Raw genomic sequence first — 24,492 nt, 5'->3', positions numbered from 1 at the left:
ACAGCCGTATATATCCCCCCCCCAAGCAGACACATCGATGGCTCTGAACGAACTTTATTTAACTCTTTGCAAACTGGAAACCATTTATCCGGAGGCTGCATTCATTGTTGCTGGGGATTTTAACAAGGCTAATCTGAAAACAAGACTCCCTAAATTTTACCAGCATATCGATTGTGCAACCAGGGGTGGAAAAACCTTGGATCATTGTTACTCTAACTTCCGCGACGTATATAAGGCCCTGCCCCGCCCCCCTTTCGGAAAAGCTGACCACGACTCCATTTTGCTGATCCCTACCTACAGACAGAAACTAAAACTAGAGGCTCCCACGCTGAGGTCTGTCCAACGCTGGTCCGACCAAGCTGACTCCACACTCCAAGACTGCTTCCATCACGTGGACTGGGACATGTTTCGTATTGCGTCAGATAACAACATTGACGAATACGCTGATTCGGTGTGCGAGTTCATTAGAACGTGCGTTGAAGATGTCGTTCCCATAGCAACGATTAAAACATTCCCTAACCAGAAACCGTGGATTGATGGCAGCATTTGCGTGAAACTGAAAGCGCGAACCACTGCTTTTAATCAGGGCAAGGTGTCTGGCAACATGACCGAATACAAACAGTGCAGCTATTCCCTCCGCAAGGCTATCAAACAAGCTAAGCATCAGTACAGAGACAAAGTAGAATCTCAATTCAACGGCTCAGACACAAGAGGCATGTGGCAGGGTCTACAGTCAATCACGGACTACAGGAAGAAATCATATGACATATGTGCTCTAGACTATGGTGAACTGCTGATCATTTAAGTAACCTAATCTTAAATGTTTTCTGATTGATAATGAGTGGATTATTATTTATTTTTTTGAGACTGTTGCATTCTTTTCAAGTGCCTTCAGGAAGTATTCACATCTTTTGACGTTTTCCACATTTTGTTGTGTTACAGCCTGAATTTAATGTCAAAGTGGAATTATGTTTTTAGAGAGTTTTACAAATTAATAAAAAATGAAAAGCTTCAGTCAATAATTATGGCAAACCTAAATAAATTCAGGACTAAAATGTGCTTAACAAAGTGTTTAACATGACTGTTGAATGATTACTTAATCTCTGTACCCCACACATACAATAATCTGTAAAGTCCCTCAGTCAAGCAGGGAATTTCACACACAGATTCAACCACAAAGACCAAGGTTTTACAATGCCTCGCAAAGAACGGCACCTACAGTATTATTGGTAGATGGGTCAAAATAAAAATAAAGCAGACATTGAATATCCCTTTGAACATGGTGAAGTTATTTATTACACTTTGGATGTTGTATCAATACACCCAGTCACTACAAAGAAACAAGTGTCCTTCCTAACTCAGTTGCCACTCAGGGATTTCACCACGAGGCCAATGGCGACTTTAAAACAGTTACAGCGTTTAATGGTTGTAATAAGAAAACTGAGGATGGATCAACAGCATTGTAGTTACTCCACAATACTAACTTAAATGACAGAGTGAAGAGAAGGGAGCCTGTACAGAAAAAAACTATTGCAAAACATGTTTACAATAAGGCACTAAAGTAAAACTGCAAAAAATGTGGTAAAGAAATTCACTTCATGTCCTGAATACAAACTTTATGTTTGGGGCAAATCCAACACAACAAATCATTGAGTACCACTCTTCATATTTTCAAGCATGGTGATGGCTGCATCATGTTATGGGTATGCTTGTCATCGGCAAGGACTAGGGAGTTTTTAGGGGAGATTAAAAGAAACATAATAGCTAAGCACAGTCAAAATCCTAGAGGAAAACCTGGTTCAATCTGCTTTCCAACAGACACTGGGAGACATTCACCTTTCAGCAGTACAATAACCTAAAACACAAGGCTAAATATACACTGGAGTTGCTTTTTATTTGTGCATTTTTGGAGGGCCTAGTTACAGTTTTGACTTAAATCTGCATAAAAATCAATGCCAAGACTTGAAAATGCCTGTCTAGCAATGATCAACAACCAACTTCACAGAGCTTGAAGAATTATTAAACTAATAATATGCAAATATTTAACAATCCAGGTCTGCAAAGCTCTTAGAGACTTACCCAGAAAGACTCACAGCTGTAATCACATGGACTGTTCTCCATGCTCCCATCCGACAGGCGATACCTGTGCATCAAGGCTCAGACAAACAGACTCCAAAACAGCTTATATAAGACTGTTAAATGGCTAACAACCACTGCTCTCCCGCAGACTATCCACACTGACTCTATGCCTATCCATAGGTCTCTACCCACTCAGATACAACCTACGCTGCTAAAATGATTATTGGTTAGATGTATTACTCTATTACACTGCTGTTCATTGATTATTGATTGCCATTACCATTAATATGTATCTATTTATCCTGCTACTAGTCACTATTACTCCTGTTTACATGTATATAAACTCAGCAAAAAAATAATCGTCCTCTCACTGTCAACTGCATTTATATTCAGCGAACTTAACATGTGTAAATATTTGTATGAACATAAGATTCAACAACAGAGATAAACTGAACAAGTTCCACAGACATGTGACTAACAGAAATTTAATAATGTGTCCCTGAACAAAGGGGGGGGGGGGGTCAAAATCAAAAGTAACAGTCAGTATCTGGTGTGGCCACCAGCTGCATTAAGTACTGCAGTGCATCTCCTCCTCATGGACTGCACCAGATTTGCCAGTTCCTGCTGTGAGATGTTACCCCACTCTTCCACCAAGGCGCCTGCAAGTTCCCAGAAATTTCTGGGGGGAATGGCCATAGCCCTCACCCTCCGATCCAACAGGTCCCAGACATGCTCAATGGGATTGAGAACCGGGCTCTTCGCTGGCCATGAAAGAACATTGACATTCCTGTCTTACAGGATATCACACACAAAACGAGCATTATGGCTGGTGGAATTGTCTTGCTGGAGGGTCTTGTCAGGATGAGCCTGCAGGAAGAGTACCACATGAGGGAGGAGGATGTCTTCCCTGTAACACGCAGCGTTGTGATTGCCTGCAATGACAACAAGCTCAGTCCGATGATGCTGTTACACACCGCCCCAGATCATGATGGGCCTGACGGACCCTCTACCTCCAAATTGATCCCGCTCCAGAGGACAGGCCTCGGTGTAACGCTCATTCCTTCGACGATAAACGCAAATCCGACCATCACCCCTGGTGAGACAAAAACGCGACTCGTCAATGAAGAGCACTTTTTGCCAGTCCTGTCTGATCCAGCGATGGTGGGTTTGTGCACATACGCAACGTTGTTGACAGTGATGTCTGGTGAGGACCTGCCTTACAACAGGCCTACAAGCCCTCAGTCCACCCTCTCTCAGCCTATTGCGGACAGTCTGAGCACTGATGGAGGGATTGTGCATTCCTGGTGTAACTCGGGCATTTGTTGTTGCCATCCTGCACCTGTTCCGCAGGTGTAATGCTTGGATATACCGATCCTGTGCAGGTGTGGTTACACGTGGTCTGCCACTGCAAGGACGATCAGCTGTCCATCCTGTCTCACTGTCTTTGGTGTCTCACAGTACAGACATTGCAATTTATTGCCCTGGCCACATCTGCAGTCCCCATGCCTCCTTGCAGCATGCCTAAGGCACGTTCACGCAGATGAGCAGGGACCCTGGGCATCTTTCTTTTGGTGTTTTTCAGAGTCCGTAGAAAGGCCTCTTTAGTGTCCTAAGTTTTCATAACTGTGACCTTAATTGCCTACTGTCTGTAAACTGTTAGTGTCTTAACAACTGTTTCACAGGTGCATGATCATTAATGGTTCATTGAACCATTTAAACCGTTTACAATGAAGATCTGTGAAATTATTTGGATTTTTACAAATTATCTTTGAATGACAGGGTCCTGAAAAAGGGACATTTATTTTTTTGCTGAGTTTATTACCATAACTATTTATATATTCTGGTTACCAGTCACTTTTCAGCCCTGTTTACATGCACATCCTACTTCCAGTCACTTTTTAAGTATTTATTTTAACGAGGCAAGTCAGTTAAGAACAAATTCTTATTTACAATGATGGCCTAGGAACAGCGCGTTAACTGCCTTGTTCAGGGGCAGAACAACAGATTTTTACCTTGTCAGCTCGGGTACTTGATCTCGCAACCTTTCGGTTACTGGCCCAATGCTCTAACCACTAGGCTACCTACCGCCCCCATATAAACACACCTCAACCACTCCAGTACCCCTGCACATTGAATAAGGTACTGGCACTGACCTGTAAAAACTTGCATTATTGTGTTCTTTAACTCTCTTCGTAGTTCTTGTGTTGTTTCTATTCATACTTTAATTTTGTATTATATTTTCTATTATTATCTACACTATTATTATCACTGGATTGTTGGGAAAGAGCTCTCAAGGAAACCATTTTACTGTACTCTTTTACACCTATTGTGTGCTGTGCCAGCGGCGAATAAACGTTGAAACTTGAAAAAATCTGCTCACTTGAATAACTAAAAATAATTTGTATATAATTTTAAATGTTGAAAAAAATATTTTCACTATAGTAAGCGTGACTGATTGTTGCTTGCTACTTAATCTACATGTATTCTTCATGGCCTTTATGTCTGACATAACTGTGCATTTACTTATAGTTAAGTAAAGCTGTAGGATTTTAATTTGCAGGAGAACTTTCATGCAATGCAGGACATTTAAAACTTGTAGTGAATTTGATCCTGGACATCTTGACGGGCCGCCCCCAAGTGGTGAGGGTAGGCAACAACGCATCCTCCACGGTGATCCTCAGCACAGGGGCCCATCAGGGGTGCATGCTTAGTCCCCTCCTGTGCTCCCTGTTCACCAATGACTGCGTGGTCATGCACGACTCCAACACCATCCTTAAGTTTGCCGAAGACACAACAGTGGTAGTCCTGATCACCAACAACAATGAGACAGCCTATAGGGAGGAGGTCAGAGAGCTGGCAGTGTGGTGCCAGGACAACAACCTCTCCCTCAACTTGAGCAAGACAAAAGAGCTGATCATGGGCTATAAGAAAAGGAGGGCCGAACACGCCCCCATTCACATCAACAGGGTTGTAGTGGAGCGGGTTGAGAGCTTCAAGTTACTTGGTGTCGACATCACTAAGGACCTATCATTGTCCAAACACACCAACAGTTGTTAAGAGGGCATGACAACGCCTATTCCCCCTCAGGAGGCTGAAAAGATTTGGTATGGGACCTCAGGTCCTTAAAAAGTTATACAGCTGCACCATTGAGAGCATCCTGACCGGTTGAATCACCGCCTGGTATGGCAACTGCCCGGCTACCGACAGCAAGGAGCTACAGAGGGTAGTGCGCACGGCCCAATACATAACTGGGGCTTCCTGCAATCCAGGACCTCTACACTAGGCATCTAAAATTCTCAAAGACTCCAGCCACCCAAATCATAGACCATTCTCTCTGATACCACACAGCAAACAGCACTAGAGCAACAGGTCTGGGACCAAAAGGCTCCATAGTGGTTTCCATACCCAAGCCATAAGACTGCGGAGCAGTTAATAAAATGGATACCCAGACTATTTGCATTGACCCTCATGTTTCTTATTTTTTTAACTGACTCTTGCACAGGCTTGATGTACAGTGCCAGTCAAAAGTTTGGACACACCTACTCATTAAAGGGTTTTTCTTTATTTTTACTATTTTCTACATTGTAGAATAATAGTGAAAATATCTAAACTATGAAAAAACATATCATTGTAGCAACCAAAAAAGTGTTAAACATATCAACATTTATTTTATATTTGAGATTCTTCAAATTAGTCAACCTTTGCCTTGATGACAGCTTTACACACTTTTTAGTCGCTCAACCAGCTTCATTGACGTAGTCACCTGGAATGCATTTCAATTAACAGGTGTGCCTTGTTAAATGTTAATTTGTGGATTTTTTTTCCTTCATGCGTCTGAGCCAATCAGTTGTGTTGTGACAAGGTAGGGTGGTATACAGAAGATAGCCCTATTTGGTAAAAGACCAAGTCCATATTATGGCAAGAACAGCTCAAATAAGCAACGAGAACCAACAGTCCATCATTATTTTAAGACATGAAGGTCAGTCAATACAGAACATTTCAAGAACTTTGAAAGTTTCTTCAAGTGCAGTCGCAAAAACCATCAAGCATTATGTTGGAACTTGCTCTCATGAGGACCTCCACAAGAAAGGAAGACCCAGAGTTACCTCTGCTGCAGAGCATAAGTTAATTAGAGTTAACTGCACCTCAGATTGCAGCCCAAATAAATGCTTCACAGAGTTCAAGTAACAGACACACCTTGACATCAACTGTTCAGAGGAGACTTTGTGAATCAGGCCTTCATAGTTTAATTGCTCCAATGAAACCACTACTAAAGGACACCAATAAGAAGAAGAGACTTGCTTGGGCCAAGAAACACGAGCAATTGACATTAGACCAGTGGAAATCGGTCCAAATTGGAGCTGTTTAATTCCAACCGCTGTGTCTTTGTGAGACACAGAGTAGGTAAACAGATGATCTCCGCATGTGAGGATCGCACCGTAAAGCACAGAGGAGGAAGTGTGATGGTGTGGGGGGTGTTTTGCTGGTGACACTGTCTGTGATTTATTTCAAATTCAAGGCACACTTTACCAGCATGGCTACCACAGCATTCTGCAGCGATATGCCACTCCATCTGGTTTGCGCTTAGTGGGACAATCATTTGTTTTCAACAGGACAGTGACCCAAAACACACCCCCTGGCTGTGTAAGGGCTATTTGACCAAGACGGAGAATGATGGAGTGCTGCATCAGATTATCTGGCCTTCACAATCCCCCGACCTCAACCCAATTGAGATGGTTTGGGAGGAGTTGGACTGTAGAGTGAAGGAAAAGCAGCCAACAAGTGCTCAGCATATGTGGGAACTCCTTCAAGACTGTTGGAAAAGTATTCCTCGTGAAGCTGGTTCAGAGAATGACAAAAGTGTGCAAAGCTGTCATCAAGGAAAAAGATGGCTATTTGAAGAATCTAATTTTATTTAATAGTTTTGATTTCTACACTATTATTCTATAATGTAGAAAATAGTAAAAAATAAAGTCTCAAACCACAAACTTACAACCCCCCCAACACACATACATGCATATTGACACCACACACATACCCATTCCCATTCCTTCACATTCTTCATATATGCAGCTGCTACTTTCTGTTTATTATCTATGCATAGTCACTTTACCCCTATCTAAATGTACATATTACCTCAATTACCTTGGCTAAGCTACCACTGCACATTGACTCAGTACTGGTACCCCTTGTATATAGCCTAATTATTGTTATTTTAATGTGATACTATTTCTCCATTAGTTTAGCAAATTTTTCTTACTAACTTTTTAAAAACTCTGCATTGTTAGTTAAGGGCTTGTAAGTAAGCATTTAACATAAAAGTCTACACTTGTTGTATTTGGCACGTGACAAATGCACATGTATTTTATTTTATTTTAATTTGAGGTTTAAAAAGGCTTGATTTTCCCTTTCAAAAAATGTATCAACACCCACCAAAATTTCCATCAATTATAATCCACATAATAATTCATATTTTCTGTTGCTGCAGCCTGTAGGATTATTTTCCTTATGTAGCAAACTGGCTCAAAATAAATTCCTATATCTGTGACTTCCAAGCAACAAGTCTCAAGTTTCAATCATACAGGCTTGTTGGTCTGGGAAAACCACATAGGAAACCACATTTGGGGTAGACACACTTCTACTAAAAAGGGTGAGGTTGAACATTGTCTGTTTCAGATTGCTCTACTACTATGTACTGAACAGATGGTGTGTGATAAGGGGACCACAACCCTGCTAATCTACACACCCACCCCTAGGCACCCACCCTCGGTGAGGAATACACCCTACTTTACTATTTGATGGGATTACAGCACTATGGCCCAGCCCAGTGAAAATATACATTTACAACCAAACACTGGTATTGAATAGCACCACAAACCACCAAAACAAATGATTTTTAAAAATCGAACAAACCAGAGCGGGATAAATCTGTTTACTTCCTTAATTCAGTTTACCTTATGCAATATGGCATACAGTATGCAGTGCCATATGCATTTAACATCAATAAGTAGGACTATCATTGACAAATAAAGCTCATAGAAAAAAAGGCTTGGAAAAAGGCTACATCACTATCATCATGACATACATAGTAGGAGTTGTAATGTGCATCAGCCTAGCCTGTTTCCACTCCTTGTAGGCTTCTCCATGCTAGCAGCACTCAGCTCATGTTGATGATATTTTGAGTGATTCCTCATGCCACATGCTGTATCATATTGTCAATTTAGGTTGTTTTAATAAGGGTAAACATGTATTACTTTTGAAATAGACAGGAATCAATTACCTTTGTGACCCCTTTGTCCATATTATGGTTAATGAAGGAGTTATTTAAGCTGCCCAGGGTTAAACCGGTCAATGGCCCATCACTTCATTGGGTGAAAGGAGGGAGGAGCACCTTTCTCAAAATGAACAGTAATCGGCAGGGCTCGGTCATGTTGTCAACAAAGCAGCAGCATGATGCATCTTCCAGAAACATACAACTTTGTAATAAGTTTCACTGGGAAGGCAGATAAAGCGTTTTTTTCTAAAGCAATCACATTTGCATGGGAAAACCCAGAATCCTACTAATCCCACGTGTTCAACTACGTCATTTTTGTTTTGAGCAGATTTCTCTGTTTAACAGAGCGGGGTACCTGACTCACGTCTGGGAGGTTGCCCGGTTCCAAATCGAATGCGAACAAATTTACGCCGGTGCAACACGAGCGCCCGGACGAGATTAATCGAACCCCCTCATTGAAAAGCGCTGTCAATTCTGTAAACAGGCTGGCACTAGTGGGCTACTTTTCATTGGACAATTCCGACTGTTGGTTCCGCCTCATTTTCGATTTTCTGGATGTTCATTGCTCAAACTAGATAGCTATCGTGTATTGTTCTGACGTCATCTAGGCGCTGGAACTCGTTGATAATGTTGTGGTTGTCCATGCCGCCGATTCAGTGCTTGTTTGTAAAGATCTCCTTTTGATCAGTCTCCCCCGCATGGAGTTGCGCGCTGACCCGGTGGTGGCAACCTTGGACATGTCGGAGATTAAGGGTAAAGATGGGGAGCCTTCGGAAGGCGACGGTGACTACGAGAGTTTGCCAGCGCATGCCTCATTGACAATCCACATGACAGCAGGAGCCGTGGCTGGAATCCTGGAGCACACGGTGATGTACCCCGTGGACTCTGTCAAGGTAGGCTTGCTAGCCAATCAACCAAGTGATGGTCTCAGTAACACTTTTCATTCGTATCATTATGCATTTCTGCTTTCCAACTCATCAGCACGCAGGGGAGGAAATAACCTTACCAGTTTAAATGTGTGAACGCTAGGTAGTTGGCTAGCTAGCTAGACGCTAGCGCTAATTAGCCAGCTACTAGCCAGCCAACTTACGCGTTATGAGACATGCCTGAGCATAGCAAGACACTCTCTCGCATATGTGAAATTCTCCCGGTCTTCCTGAAAGTACTCACCCTGTTAATGAAACATCATGCAATTGAACGTTTCCAGTATTTAACCGCAAACTTAGCTACAGCTGCTAACCAGCTAAGTTAGCTAGCTTGTTTGCTAAAACTTTAAAATCCAACAACCTTCAAGTTCAGAGTGAAGCATGGACATGTAGACATAGCTATCTGACATTACACACTCAGTGCCCATTTGTTCTATACAATTATTTATCTTACCCACATCTGAACTTATTAAACTGGTTGTCAGACAATTGAGGCAAACGGGTGAAGGTCACATGGCTGTGTGCCAGGTTAGAGCCGTCAAAGATGCTCAAATTTAGGTGACATTGTGGTCAACTGTAGCTAGTGGTTATTGTAAAATATACTAAACAAAATTAATTTATTTCTTGACGAGTCAAAGTTTTTATAGGCTTCTAGGTAACCTATAGTATAAGAGGACATACAAGTAATGAGTAATTGGCTTTGAACTCTGTACCCCGCTATGCCCCCTCATTGCACACCAGTAGTTATTTCCCAGATCATTTCATGAAGTTCATTCATACATTTTTATTTAAGTACATTGCATGTACATTTGAAACATGTTTGACTTGACAAATCAATAGAGAACACTGACTACCTACAGAGAATAAAGCTTGTGGCAAAAAAAGGCATAGGCTACATGGTCCAACATTTTTAATCAGTCAGACCATCAGAATGAGATGATCGGATATGGAGACAAATTAGCCTGTGTCTCTTCAACAGGGTTACACAAGCCATTGTCGCCACTTCCTCCTCTGTAACTGCAAGAATCTGTAGTTGGACCTTTCATGCTGCCCATCTTACAACGTAAGGTTTTAGAGCCAGACTTTACACATCTAGTCAACACAGCCAAACCTAGCCACAGTGTTTCATTAACTCCGCTGCTGGGTTGTTCCACCAATTAGGTGTCTTTGAGCACTAACTTGGTGAGAAAAAGTTATATTTCATCTAATTTTAACATTCTGTCATAAAGAGCACATGTTCAATTAAAAAAATGTTTTCCCCTCGAGACAAAAAAATAAGACTTAAGTGCAAAATAAAGTGACAGGGTTGACTGTGATAGGGTAGAAAATCCCCTTGTGACGGGGGAATGGAAGCTTGTGTGAAACAGGGAGGGGCAATTGAATGCAAGCTTCACAAAACATTTTACACGGTTAAAACATTTGTAGCCTGTCTATGGGTAATAGGGTTGATGTGTTATGCTCGACACGCTCAGTGTTCCACCACAAAACACCAGAAAATGTAGTAAAAGAGTAGAAGCAGCTCACCTGCTTTTACACTATTATTTGGCTATTCAATGTTTCTTTTAGAATTTCATTTTTCAAAAGGAATAGTTTCACCATGTTAAAATGTGTTCAGTTCACATAACAGGATTGACCTTCAAATAGAGTACAGGTTTTTTTTTTTTTACCTTAAAAGTAATATTCAGAAATCACTGTCAAAGCAACAATATTAACGAGGGCTTTACAATATTGTTGAAGTGCATTAATCTTCCTAGAAGTCAGAGGATGCACGGAGGGACATGTCAAAATGCTGCATTTTGGCACTTTAGCAAGTCTTATTCCCCTTAAAATTAAATATTGGTGCACAATTTATACTTAACGTATGAAATGGATGCAAAAGGCTCTCATTTTGTGGCCGACCCTGCTATGAACTTATTATTTTTTATGGAGGAATGGTTTAGAGTTAAGTAGATATACTATAGGCCTACTTGTAGTAACTATACGTCCCTCTGTGCTACTACTAGAAGTGTTATCTCCATGTCCCAATGGGCGTAAGCATTTGGAATCAGTCAGAAAAAGGGTGTGTGCACCGTCTTTCTCTTATACAGCTGATTAGCAAACTGCCATACAGCCTCTGCAAGCCATGGGATTAACTCCTGAAATGCATTTACACTCATGCCATGCACACACATTTAATCATTACTTTTCGTTTAAAAGAAACACAGAACACACTGACGTCCACAGCCACCAGTAGGTTCTGGTCTCCCAGTTCTATCACAGTAGGGTGACTTTAACCCCTACAGTGTGTGAGGTTTCTCCAGCTTCTGAAGTTAGCTTGCTACTGCTGAGCCCCTCCCCGCTGAAGAGTTAAAGCAGTGGTGGCACACAGAAACAGAGATTCCCTGCCCCATGTCTACACTACAACCTCCATTCATTGTCATGCTGGCCATAGAACCTTAATGAATTCTGCTGTTGCCAGCCCTGCTTTTCTCTCCAGCCCAAAACAAGCAGGATGAGCTGGTGCGATTTTTCCACTCCAGTACCCAATGGGTCCCCTTCCTCCTCGCCAGTTGGAAGGGTGCCATTAATGTTAAAACTGAAAGAGTTTTTGAACCAAAATCTTCTGTAAGAAATACAGTTACTGAAACTATTTGAGTTGATCAGGTGGCTGTATTGGAGATGGGAGTTGGGGTATACTTGTGTTATAATGGCTTCACAGAGTTAGCCTAGCCCTAGATCCTGGTAGCATATATTTACTAATAGTTTTATTACTGTGTCATCACCAAAACGTCTTATTTTGAGAAATGTACTGCTTCCTCTCATGAAGTAGTTCTTAAAGGTCCAATGCAGCTGTTTTAAATCTCAAAATCAAATCATTTCTAGTAAAAAAAAGGACCTTACTGCGATTTGTTTTCAATTAAAATGTTAAAACCACATCGCTTCTTGGTGAAGAGAAATTCTTGCTTGAGAAATTGATCTCGGACTGAGTGAGGTGCTTCATTGGACGAGACTAATGGGAGGGATATGTAACCTGAAGTAGCTGTTATTGGCAGAGAGGTTTGGAACCCACTTTGTTATTGGTCTATTAACTTATATTGTCAGGCAGACCAAAACACCATCCCACCAAAGCAGGCTGAAATTTCCAGTAGCCTTTTCAAACCGCTCTTACACTAAAAGGCCGTTGTCATTTTCACAATTTCAGTATTATTCCAACATCAGTGTGGAAATGTATATAAAACACAGGAAAATCACATCTTTGACTGCTCTGTGCCTTTAAGCCCATCAGGAATGCATTTCCTGGTAGTAAACTGAGATCAGTGGCAGTAGAATGCAAACAAATGACTCATTGTGTGCCATGCAGCAGATTTATTTCTCCTAATTATTACGTTGTTGGAGATTTTTCATGACTTAATTGTCGGACAAGGTGAGGAAATAAACCAAATGAAGTAAGGTCTACAAGTTTGTCTAATATTCAATCAATAGGTTTGTTTCCTGGTTCTTTGGCACGGCATGGCACAGCCAGAAAGAGTAGCCATTTGAATGGCCAGAGGCATTGTACCGTCACTGTGATAAACCCCAACTGGGATAAAGCTAGCTCTGTTTTGTCAAGTTGCCTAATGATTACAGACAGAGGCAGGCAAAGTCGCTCTCTCTGTAAGGCTGAGGCCAGAAGTACTTAATGAGCATAGAGTATCAAAAAATAGTAAGATGTTTGACAGCAGTCTCATTCTGTACTCTTTCTTCACCTCTTTGCTCAATTTCTTTTTAGAAACATTTTTCTTCAGTGGTGTTTAAGGGGGACTCTTATCACTTAAAGTAAATCTTACAGGGGGTGGCCAGAACCTGGGCAGAGGTCCAACATGTATCAGTATTACAGCTTTGAGCCCCCTTCCCACCTTCCGTCTGCAGGTGTATCTCATTCTCCACACATATCAACTGCTTGTGTATTGTTTTTTTCTTCTCCCCTTTAGAGCTCAACTACTGTAGCACTCCTGAAGGAATGTGATTATATTATTAAAGTAAATAGTATTAAATACAAATGTATAGACCTTCAATTGTATATTTGTCTGTAATACAGTACATCATGCACCCTAACTGATATCATGCAGAGATAATCCTGTGAAGCTGTCCTGTGTGGCGGTTTCTCTAGAGCAAAGCTGCTAAGTAGATGGAATTACTTGGATGTGGAGGCTGAGATAATAACATAATGGGGAGGTAAGCTACAGACATGCAGTAGGCTTGCTGCTGGTAACTAAGGGCTGAATCCTAACTCACTTAAGGATTAGGCCTACATTGTTAAATTGTGAGCCAGGTTTTCCCGAGTAGAGCCTTTTTTGTTTACAAAAGTACTCTCACTAGGCTAACTCATTTGTCCCCTTGTGACAATATCTCTCTGTTCTCCCAGGCGTCGATCAGATGTGGAAAAAAAGTTAACACAAAAACCTGAACAGTTGAGGACCGAAGCTGCTTGGATTTGGAGTAGGATCAAAGTCCTAGTACGGAGTTGTTTGAGCAAATCTGCACGTACGCGTGTTTGATAAATGAAGGAAGGTCGTTGATTCTAATTCAATTGTCTAATCTTGTCTCTGGCTTGTTGGTGTGCCTTGTTATGGTGGATATACATTATTCCATACATTTTGCCTAAGTAATAACAGTACTATAGACATATATATCTCAAACATTAGAAACACCTTCCTAATATTGAGTTGCACCCCCTTTTGCCCTCTGAACAGCCTCAATTTGTTGGGGCATGACTCTACAAGGTGTCGAAAGCGTTCCACAGGGATGCTGGCCCATGTTGACTCCAATGCTTCCCACAGTTGTCAACTTGGCTGGATGTCCTTTGGGTGATGGACCATTCTTGATTCACACGGGAAACTGTTGAGTGTGGGAAAAACCCAGCAGCATTGCAGTTCTTGACACAAACTGGTGTGCTTGACACCTACTACCATACTCTGTTCAAAGGCACTTAAATATTTTGTCTTGCCCATTTGCCCTCTGAATGGCAAACATGCACAATCCATGTTTCAAGTCTTAAAAATCCTTCTTCAACTAGTCTCCTCCCCTTCATCTACACAGATTGAAGTGGACTTAACAAGTGACATCAATAAGGGATCATAGCTTTCATCTGGATTCACCTGGTCAGTCTTTCATTGAACGAGCAGGTGTTAATGTTTTGTATAGACTACAGATAAGACATTGGATTCACCCTTTCAAAGATGCGTTGAGAGAAATGAGTAGTGTCACCTAAGTAAAAGATAACTACAGAAGCAGTCTTGAAGGCACATACAGAAATCATTGTCTCCTTGAGGTCGAGCTCAACAATGTCTGTGATAAGTGTAGAGTTTTTGTTCAGTTTGACAAACTTAAACTCAAAGTTTTATGAATCCCTCAAGCCTCCAGATGTATCTGAAGGAAATGTAATTGATATTTTATTGTTGGGGGGGTGGAAGGAAACAAGGCAATATGCTAAGAAAGATAAAAATGGCATGTCTTTTGGGCTGCACTACATTTTGGGCTAAATAAAAACATTGTTTGTGCTGTCCAAATAACTTGGCATGTCAGGGTATAACAAAGAACTGACACAGCCCCCCCACCCTAGGCCTGGGACAGACACACATCACTCAGAAAGGACATGAGTTCTGCCAAGAACAGATATCAAAAACATGGTGAGACATCACATCACAGGAGAAACAATTACCTCAGAAACAGACAGCCCAGGTGAGTGTGTAGGTTTGACTACAGTCTGTAGTTTAGCAGGTTGTACAGACTACTTCATGAGAAGCTAGGGTCTCTCACTTAAAATATCCCTCTTCTTTCTCTAGACCAGGATGCAAAGTTTGCAGCCAGACCCTAAGGCTCAGTACAGCAGCGTGTATGAGGCCCTAAGAAGGATCGTCCGGACGGAGGGTCTCCTCAGACCCCTGAGGGGCCTCAACATCACAATGCTGGGGGCCGGCCCTGCCCACGCCCTCTACTTTGCCTGCTACGAACATGTCAAGCGCACACTCAGCGAGGTCATTCAGAATGGTGGAAACAGCCACATAGCCAATGGTGCAGTACAGTTCTGTTTCCCTTGGAATTCTAACTCTCATTACATACTGTCCACTGGAAGGTCAGGGAACATTGCACAGGAAGAAGTTAATTGTTTTGGTAGTTGTGCTGGCAGTTTTGATAAACTAACATTATAAACAATTGGCTTGGTGAGAACTGATGTATTATTACTTGAGGTATTGTATGTTGATGGGTGGTAACATGCCTGACTTTGACTGTCTTTGTTCCATCTAGGACTGGCAGGCTGTGTGGCCACTGTGCTGCATGATGCAGTCATGAACCCAGCTGAAGGTGAGGCTTTGAAAGGGGGCTTTGGGTTTTTTGTGACTTTTTCAATTAGAAATCAAGATGGTAACAAACCGTTCTAGCTGGAGGGGGGAGGGTTATACAGTATATTAACCCCCTTCTCTTTGTTCCCCTGTCTGCGTGGTGGTGCTGTCCTTCATGGTGTCTTAGTGGTGAAACAGCGGATGCAGATGTACAACTCTCCCTACCGGAACCTATTGGACTGCGTTGGGACTATACAGCGCACTGAGGGGCTCACAGCCTTCTACCGCAGCTACAGCACACAGCTGGCCATGAACATTCCCTTCCAGGCTGTCCACTTCATGACATATGAGCTGATGCAGGAGCGGCTCAACCCCCACAGACAGTACCACCCCGGCAGCCACGTGTTGTCTGGGGCTGCGGCAGGGGCCGTATCTGCAGCCATAACCACCCCGCTGGACGTGTGTAAGACCCTGCTCAACACACAGGAGAACGTAGCGCTCAGCTCCATACACATCAGTGGTCACCTCACAGGCATGGCCAACGCCTTCAGGACAGTGTATCGCCTCGGTGGCACGGCTGCCTTCTTCAAAGGGATCCAGGCTCGGGTCATATACCAGATGCCCTCCACTGCCATCGCCTGGTCAGTCTATGAGTTCTTTAAGTATGTCCTGACCAAGCAGCAGATGGAGCGAGAGGCTGGGCCAGCTGGCCCAGTCTGAGGAAGGGCTGTGGACACTGCAATGTGACCACACCTGTACAAGAGGCTCCTGGTTCTCATGTGAGATCAATGCAAAAAGCCTCATGGTGACATAGTGTTCATAATTTATATCTGTGTGTTTTTGTATAATAACTCAAAGGGAAGTCACTGCAGTGGAGGAAGTTTGAAAGACTTGCTGTGGTAGACCGTGGCACTCCTTACACTTCACTTTCCTACCCAGCAAGCCCTTCCATTGTGCACTGTCATTCATTAGAGGAGTGGAGGCTGTTACAGGAACTGCACAGAGATGTATACAGAGAAAAGGTAATCTTCATATGGCAACAGGCCCTTTTCCCAAATCACCCGTTCACTAAGCACACAACGCTACCAACTTCGTCTATCACTATCTGGTGACAGTATTTTCATGATTATGTTGGGTTACATTCATACAGTATGTTTGTAGATCTGATATGGGAACTTTTTATTTATTTCATTTGCTTACCATGGCTTGCATTTTATGGATTTGGAAGATACACATAGTTGTTTGCTTGTTTTATTTCCTTGTGTATTTATAAAGTTTTATTGAACACATTCCTGAGTTTCGCTGCACAGTAGACACAATTGCGCTTTCAAAGTGCCTCTTTAGCATTGAAGGCAGCCACAACTTTAAAGTGTTTTGTGTTGTCCATGTCTTTAATAGAAATGGATTGGATCAGTCACCATTAACATAATCATTGTTTGCCATTGAAATGTAGATTAAATCGTATGATCTTTATATGTTACCTTTTCATCAATCATAGCAAGAAACCACTCGTTAAAACCAAATGTACTGAAATAGGACCATGTTATTTTTCCTTGGCCAGAAGGTTGGCATCATACAATGTGCCTATAATCTGAGCTAGCTTAAACCTTTCAAGATGAGGGTCTGTTTTCTATTCTGTGTTGGAAATGCAGTTCTGAGAGTTAAATTTCCTTTTGGCTGAACCACTAAATGTTGTGCTGTTTTTTTTTTACTTTAGATAGGTCTTCATTCTAACCTCTGCACCAGTCAAAGTCTGCAGTAGTTTAGTAGTTCAGTTTCAGTAGTTTATTTTGACCACCCAGTGAAGTGAGTATTGCCTCCCTTTCCTGAGAGGTTACTGGAATCCCTCTCAATAATAAAGGTGTATAGGCCATAACGGCCCAAATGTTAGCCTTGTTTGGGCACAGTAGTAGGCTCTGGACTCTCACCAATGTGAGTGTTCGAGTGTATTATATAACAATCTATGTTGCAGAGAAGAGGCAGTGTTTTTATATATTTTAGTGAGTGATTGTTTCCCAGGAGGCATTTCATGATGCTGGTCCTCAGGTGAACCAAACCTCCGCATCAAACCTGTAAGAGGCTGATGGCATGGACCGCCTCATCTCTGCATTCAGACACATCTGTGATGTTCATATTTAGCTTTGGAGTAAAATATCATGCTTGTAATAATGTACTTAGTTTATATCTCTAAAATGATTTTATGTGAGATGAGCAGATTTGACAGATTCTCAAACTACTACAAAACAAATAAAACATTCAATGTTCGACAGCAGAATTTGGAATGAGTACCACTGCAGCCCAGGGCAGTTAATCGGGTGAATTCTTTAAGCATTGGGTACAGTCTGTGACAATGGGCCCATTACTAATGGGTTACCAGATCAGCTGGTTGGCACGCTCTATTTATTAAACTTTTTTTTTTGGCCCATTTTAGTCACTTCCTGTGCTCTCCCTGCTCTCTTCCCAGCCTCTTGGCTCTGAGTTTTCTGCTCAGAAGGCAGACATTCCTCCACATATTGTTGTAATCCACAGAGCTGCAAGACTTGTTTGTTTGCTTTTAATTAAATGTTATTGGGTTTGTTCACCAGTGAAGTACAGCTGGTTCTATGAGATCTCCAAAGGTCCCAGTCCCTCAAATATAGGTTTATTCCTTGTTAAAGATCCCAAAGATATGCATTGTATCATTTTCTATTTGCAAACCTGTAGTGGTGAACATACCTGTAAAATGAAGCACTCATTCTTGTCCTCGTACTTATTGGCAGTCCTCTCATTACAAGCATCATCTGCAACCAAAAAAAGCTTTAGCTTCTTATTCTTTGGACCTCTTTAGTTGAGCTAGTCATATAGCTGTCCTTATGATGTTTCAAATGTCACTTTGTACCTCAACATTGTCACAAGAGGTAGAGATGAGAATTTCTTCAAATGTTTCTGTGAAGACTGAAGTGTTTGGTTAAAGGGGACATTTAGTCTGAACTGAGAGGTGAGCAGTGGTCAAACCTGTTGCAGTATTCATAACGGAGAGAATTTGGCCCACTGCATGACCATTTCTCTATTTAAATTTAAAGTCCTTTTGAGCCCTGTAGGTGTTTTTTATAGAGTTACACAAATGTTTTTGCAAAATATCACAGCTATTGTTTATGTAAATGAATATGCAACACAGTAACACATTTAGGTTGATTTTAAAGTCAATCTTATTGACAACAATACTGGACAGCTGAAGGTTAATTCATTTGATGTTTCTGGCATATTGTTTATTACTATTTCTGAAAAGGGGGAATTGCAGACAAATGTAATGCATGTTACTTACTATACAAATGCCAACATGCCATTTATGTTCTATGCATTTCATTCAATTTTAATGAATCTTATGTTTTAAGAAATGCTGGTCATACAGTTGATGGAATTAATTCCATTAAGAATCACTCGCCAGATATTACAAACAATACTGCTCCTATGCATTAATGTTGAGTAGAGCAGACCTTTTTAAGAAACTTGGAGATCGAAATGGATAGTTACATGGACTGGATGATAATCAAATGTTTAAAATGGTCATTAGACTAATCTGGTTCAGGTATTTAGTCTTGCTTTAGCTTCTGAATCATTTTTGATAAAGTATCCACAGAACACAGGTCTTGTTTTGCTCAGACACATTACATTAGCCCTAGAGATCTAAGGAAAAATAAGTCTTAAACTCATGCTTATTGTCTAGCTTATATAACTTAACTGTGAGATCATTTCAATATAATGTACTTTAATTATTATGTATGCCCCATGAATAAGAGTGATTGTGTTAATGGAGATTTGGTGAATTTATATCTTATCTAGGGATGTTCATCATGTTACATCTTTGCTGCTTTTTTTGCGCACAAAAAAACGGGGGAAACTGGGAAGATTTATGACTAGAGTGCCATCTACAGCACAAGAATGTTAAATGACTGTGGTAATGCTGCTACAGTGTATATAACACTGGAGCTGAAATAAAAATGCAGGTGATAAATGATATGTGCACTGGATTCTATTATTATTGTTAAACAATGTGATTTAATGGAGTGTCACTGAGGGCTCTCAATCTTAAAGTATGTGGAAAGACCAGTCTGTACCTTGAACTTTATGACTTTAGAACCAATAGAGGGCACTATAGTTCATAATGGATTGTCACCTCAAAGCACACTGCTCACATGTGTTGTTGGAGTTGTAGCCAGGTGTCTATTTCTGAAAATTATGTGCGGTTATGGTGAGAGTTAGGGAATTTTTACAATGTTTAATTGTTGCATTTGAGGTATAGGTATAATATTGACCTATGTGCCTTAATAATTTTGAAATCACCTAATTTCGTCTCTTACCTATGCTTTGACCTTTTTTAAAGCTATTGTTACTTGAATAACATCTAAAATAACTTTAGTTGTATAGGCTATGAAAGCAATGCGACATTACAGCACTTCCGGGGTCAGTCCCCTAATCTTTTGAATGGGCTTGTCGATTGTGGTTATTATGTGGTCATTTTAAGATGTATATACAATTGTGTTTGTGGATAAATGCCAGATTCCTTTTATGAAGGTTTTGTGCTGAAGACCAATGCGCTACATTTTTGCCCGTTGAAGACCTTTCAAAAATCCTATGACAGTTTGACAAGGCTACTTCCTGGAAAATGCAGTATCACTTTTATAGTGTTTTGTGTTGCATCATTGTATAACAGCATACATTTATAACATTAACTACAATGCTATGAATGTAATCACTAACCACTCACACAATATGAGGACAGGGCATGAAATCCATGACAACCATCTTGACGAGTCGGATACAAGAGTATATCTGCTGATGGGAGAAAAAAAAGGAGCTGTGCTGGTGCCATGGTACGTACATCAGGGATCCAGTTTCACTGCTGTCCAGGGAATCTTCCCTTGTGCAACGATCAGGGCTGATTTAAACCACTTTCAGCTCCAGCAAATTTGTTAGCCAGTCACGGCATATTAGAGCACTGACAATGCCTGTCTTTGTAGTAGAGTTTGGTTTTTAAAGGAAGTAATCTCTTTGTTTTCCAAAGTATGAGTGGGTACCATGAAGAGCAGCATGATGGTGTCACGACCACACTATGTGCTGAATCTTAAGGGCCAATCAGATTCACAGGGAGATAGACTGTTAAAGCCCAGAGCTAAACAGGAAAAGTTCAGGATTTAAAATTTAAAAAACATTTTCATTCTATTTGTTTCTGTTCAGACATCAGGGGCACATTTCCATGAACTCTCACTTCACTTTTGTCATTATAGATATACAGTGGGGAGAACATGTATTTGATAACCTGCAAAATCGGCAGTGTTTCTTACTTGCAAAGCATGTAGAGGTCTGTAATTATTATCATAGGTACACTTCAACTGTGAGAGACGGAATCAAAAAAAAAATCCCGAAAATCAAATATGAGTAAGTAAATTAATTGGCATTTTATTGCATGACATAAGTATTTGATCACCTACCAACCAGTAAGATTTCCGGCTCTCATAAACCTATTAGTTTTTCTTTAAGAAGCCCACCTGTTCTCCACTCATTACCTGTATTAACTGCACCTGTTTGAACTCTTTACCTGTATAAAAGACACCTGTCCACACACTCAATCAAACAGACTCCAACCTCTCCACAATGGCCAAGACCAGAGAGCTGGGTAAGAACAATTGTAGACCTGCACAAGGCTGGGATGGGCTACAGGACAATAGGCAAGCAGCTTGGTGAGAAGGCAACAACTGTTGGCGCAATTATTAGAAAATGGAAGAAGTTCAAGATGATGGTGAATCACCCTCAGTCTGGGGCTCCATGCAAGATCTCACCTCGTGGGGCATCAATGATCATGAGGAAGGTGAGGGATCAGCCCAGAACTACATGGCAGGACCTGGTCAATGACCTGAAGAGAGCTTGGACCACAGTCTCAAAGAAATCCATTACTAACACACTACGCCGTCATGGATTAAAATCCTGCAGCGCACGCAAGGTCACCCTGCTCAAGCCAGCGCATGTCCAGGCCCGTCTGAAGTTTGCCAATGACCATATGGATGATCCAGAGGAGGAATGGGAGAAGGTCATGTGGTCTGATGAGACAAAAATAAAGCTTTTTGGTCTAAACTCCACTCACCGTGTTTGGAGGAAGAAGGATGAGTACAACCCCAAGAACACCATCCCAACCGTGAAGCATGGAGGTGGAAACATCATTCTCTGGGGATGCTTTTCTGCAAAGGGGACAGGACAACTGCACCGTATTGAGGGGAGGATGGATGGGACCATGTATCGCGAGATCTTGGCCAACAACCTCCTTCCCTCAGTAAGAGCATTGAAGATGGGTCGTGGCTGGGTCTTCCAGCATGATAACGACCCGAAACACACAGCCAGGGCAACTAAGGACTGGCTCCGTAAGAAGCATCTCAAGAGGCCTCACGGGTGGCGTAGTGGTTAAGGGCGCTGTACTGCAGCGCCAGCTGTGCCATCAGAGTCCTCTGTCGTAACCGGGAGGTCCGTGGGGCGACGCACAATTGGCCTAGCGTCGTCCGGGTTAGGGAGGGCTTGGTCGGTAGGGATGTCCTTGTCTCATCGTGTACCAGCAACTCCTGTGGCGGGCCGGGTGCAGTGAGCGCTAACCAAGGTTGCCAGGTGCACGGTGTACCCTCCGACACATTGGTGCGGCTGGCTTCTGGGTTGGATGCGCGCTGTGTTAAGAAGCAGTACGGCTGGTTGGGTTGTGTATCGGAGGACGCATGACTTTCAAACTTCGTCTCTCCCGAGCCCATACGGGAATTGTAGCGATGAGACAAGATTGTAGCTACTACAACAATTGGATATCACGAAATTGGGGAGAAAAAAGGGGTAAAAATTCAACAACAAAAAAAACTAAACAAAAAAAATAAGCATCTCAATGTTCTGGAGTGGCCTATCCAGTCTCCAGATCTGAACCCAATAGAGAATCTTTGGAGGGAGCTGAAAGTCCGTATTGCCCAGCGAAAGCCCCAAAACCTGAAGGATCTTGAGAAGGTCTGTATGGAGGAGTTTGCCAAAATCCCTGCTGCAGTGTGTGCAAACCTGGTCAAGAACTACAGGAAACGTATGATCTCTGTAATTGCAAACAAAGGTTTCTGTAACAAATATTAAGTTCTGCTTTTCTGATGTATCAAATACTTATGTCATGCAATAAAATGCAAATTAATTACTTAAAAATCATACAATGTGATTTTCTGGATTTTTTTGTCTCACAGTACCTATGATAAAAATTACAGACCTCTACATGCTTTGTAAGTAGGAAAACCTGCAAAATCGGCAGTGTATCAAATGCTTGTTCTCCCCACTGTACTTCAAAGCAACATTTATTTCCTCATTATTGATATCACAGGCATGAGTATTAGAAGTATGTGCTATCCCTCTGTTTCCATGCAGATCCTCTTTCTACAGTATGGCAACTATGTACTCATGGTATGCTTTGATGTCTCCATGTTACGATGGGGGCTTATGAGCCTCTGTGTGGGAAGGTGAATTGGGACCTCCCCCTTTTCAACCCCTCATCTTTGATTTTGGAAAAGACTGTTTGTACCGGTGGCGGAGAGACACTCCCTCTGTCTGAGCATAAAGAAATATGATGTGGAGGAAGAGAGACAGGGAGGAGGTTCTTTTACTCTACTGTGTTTGTAAATCAATGTACCATGTCCCTCACAGCTCCTGGAAGTGCAGGCTACACAATAGCACATGGGGTTATTATAGTTCTAACCTTCAGCTATGGCCGTCAACAAGCTCCTTTATCTTGATGGGCATGTTCTTTTACACCATGTTGCCAGAGACACACTGAGAGATACTGTCAGATTTCTAATTCGTCAAAACAGATGCTATCTCCTCTTCACTACCTGTGTCCTCCAAGGGCCTGGTTCACAAAATATAGCTTGCTAGAGATGAATGGGGATGTAGTCATCATTTTTACAGTTATTCTTTCATTTAGAACATCTGTTTAGATTTGACTTCACATTCGCATAATAATGGGAAACCATAAGCCAGCAGCACCTGTACAGTGCAGCTTATTGTTAGACCATGAAACATGCATAGTGAAACTACACTGAACAAAAATATAAACGCAACATTCAATAATTTCTAAGATTTTACTGAGTGACAGTTCATATAAGGAAATTAGTCAATTGAAATAAATTCATTAGGCCCTAATCTAAGGATTTCACATACGTAACTGGGAATACGAATATGCATCTGTTGGTCGCAGATACAGTTGAAGTCGGAAGTTTATGTACACCTTAGCCAAATACATTTAAACTCAGTTTTTCACAATTCTTGACATTTAATACTAGTAAAACATCCCTGGCTTAGGTCAGTTAGGATCTCCACTTTATTTAAGAATGTAAAATGTCAGAATAATAGTAGAAAGTGATTTATTTCAGCTTTTATTTCTTTCATCACATTCCCTGTGGGTCAGAAGTTTACATACAGTTAACTAGTATTTGGTAGCATTGCCTTTAAATTGTTTAACTTGGGTCAACCATTTTGGGTAGCCTTCCACAAGCTTCCCACAATAAGTTGGGTGAATATTAGCCCGTTCCTACTGACAGAGCTGGTGTAACTGAGTCAGGTTTGTAGACCTTGCTCGCACACGCTTTTTCAGTTCTGCCCACAAATTGTCTATGGGATTGAGGTCAGGGCTTTGTGATGGCCACTCCAATAACTTGACTTTGTTGTCCTTAAGCCATTTTGCCACACCTTTGGAAGTATGCTTTGGATCATTGTCCATTTGGAAGACCCATTTCCGACCAAGCTTTAACTTCCTGACTGATGTCTTGAGATGTTGCTTCAATATATCCACATAATTTTCCTGCCTCATGATGCCATCTATTTTGTGAAGTGCACCAGTCGCTCCTGCAGCAAAGCACCCCCACAACATGAT

At 41.6% G+C, this 24,492-nt stretch overlaps 1 protein-coding gene across 5 annotated transcripts; it reads left to right on the top strand.

Annotated features, from left to right (window-relative positions):
• Positions 1 to 8,963: 8,963 nt before the first annotated feature.
• slc25a37 (solute carrier family 25 member 37) lies at positions 8,964 to 19,564 on the top strand. Of its 5 annotated transcripts, none has more exons than XM_064937357.1 (5): positions 9,175 to 9,246; positions 14,861 to 14,979; positions 15,084 to 15,312; positions 15,547 to 15,603; positions 15,769 to 19,564. In XM_064937357.1, exons 3-5 carry the CDS (start codon positions 15,090 to 15,092, stop codon positions 16,299 to 16,301), a joined length of 813 nt encoding a protein of 270 aa, XP_064793429.1. In that variant the 5' UTR covers positions 9,175 to 9,246; positions 14,861 to 14,979; positions 15,084 to 15,089; the 3' UTR covers positions 16,302 to 19,564. The 5 variants fall into 5 exon arrangements, with proteins under 5 accessions (XP_064793428.1, XP_064793429.1, XP_064793430.1 ...); XM_064937358.1 differs by lacking the exon at positions 9,175 to 9,246 and adding an exon at positions 11,197 to 12,682; XM_064937359.1 differs by lacking the exon at positions 9,175 to 9,246 and adding an exon at positions 12,691 to 14,399.
• Positions 19,565 to 24,492: the final 4,928 nt, after the last annotated feature.

Source organism: Oncorhynchus masou, chromosome 25, assembly GCF_036934945.1.
Source record: "Oncorhynchus masou masou isolate Uvic2021 chromosome 25, UVic_Omas_1.1, whole genome shotgun sequence".
In the NCBI taxonomy this organism is placed as follows: Eukaryota; Metazoa; Chordata; class Actinopteri; order Salmoniformes; family Salmonidae; genus Oncorhynchus; species Oncorhynchus masou.
The sequence above is the reverse complement of the archived record's forward strand: the minus strand, read 5'-3'. Positions and strand labels throughout refer to the sequence as shown.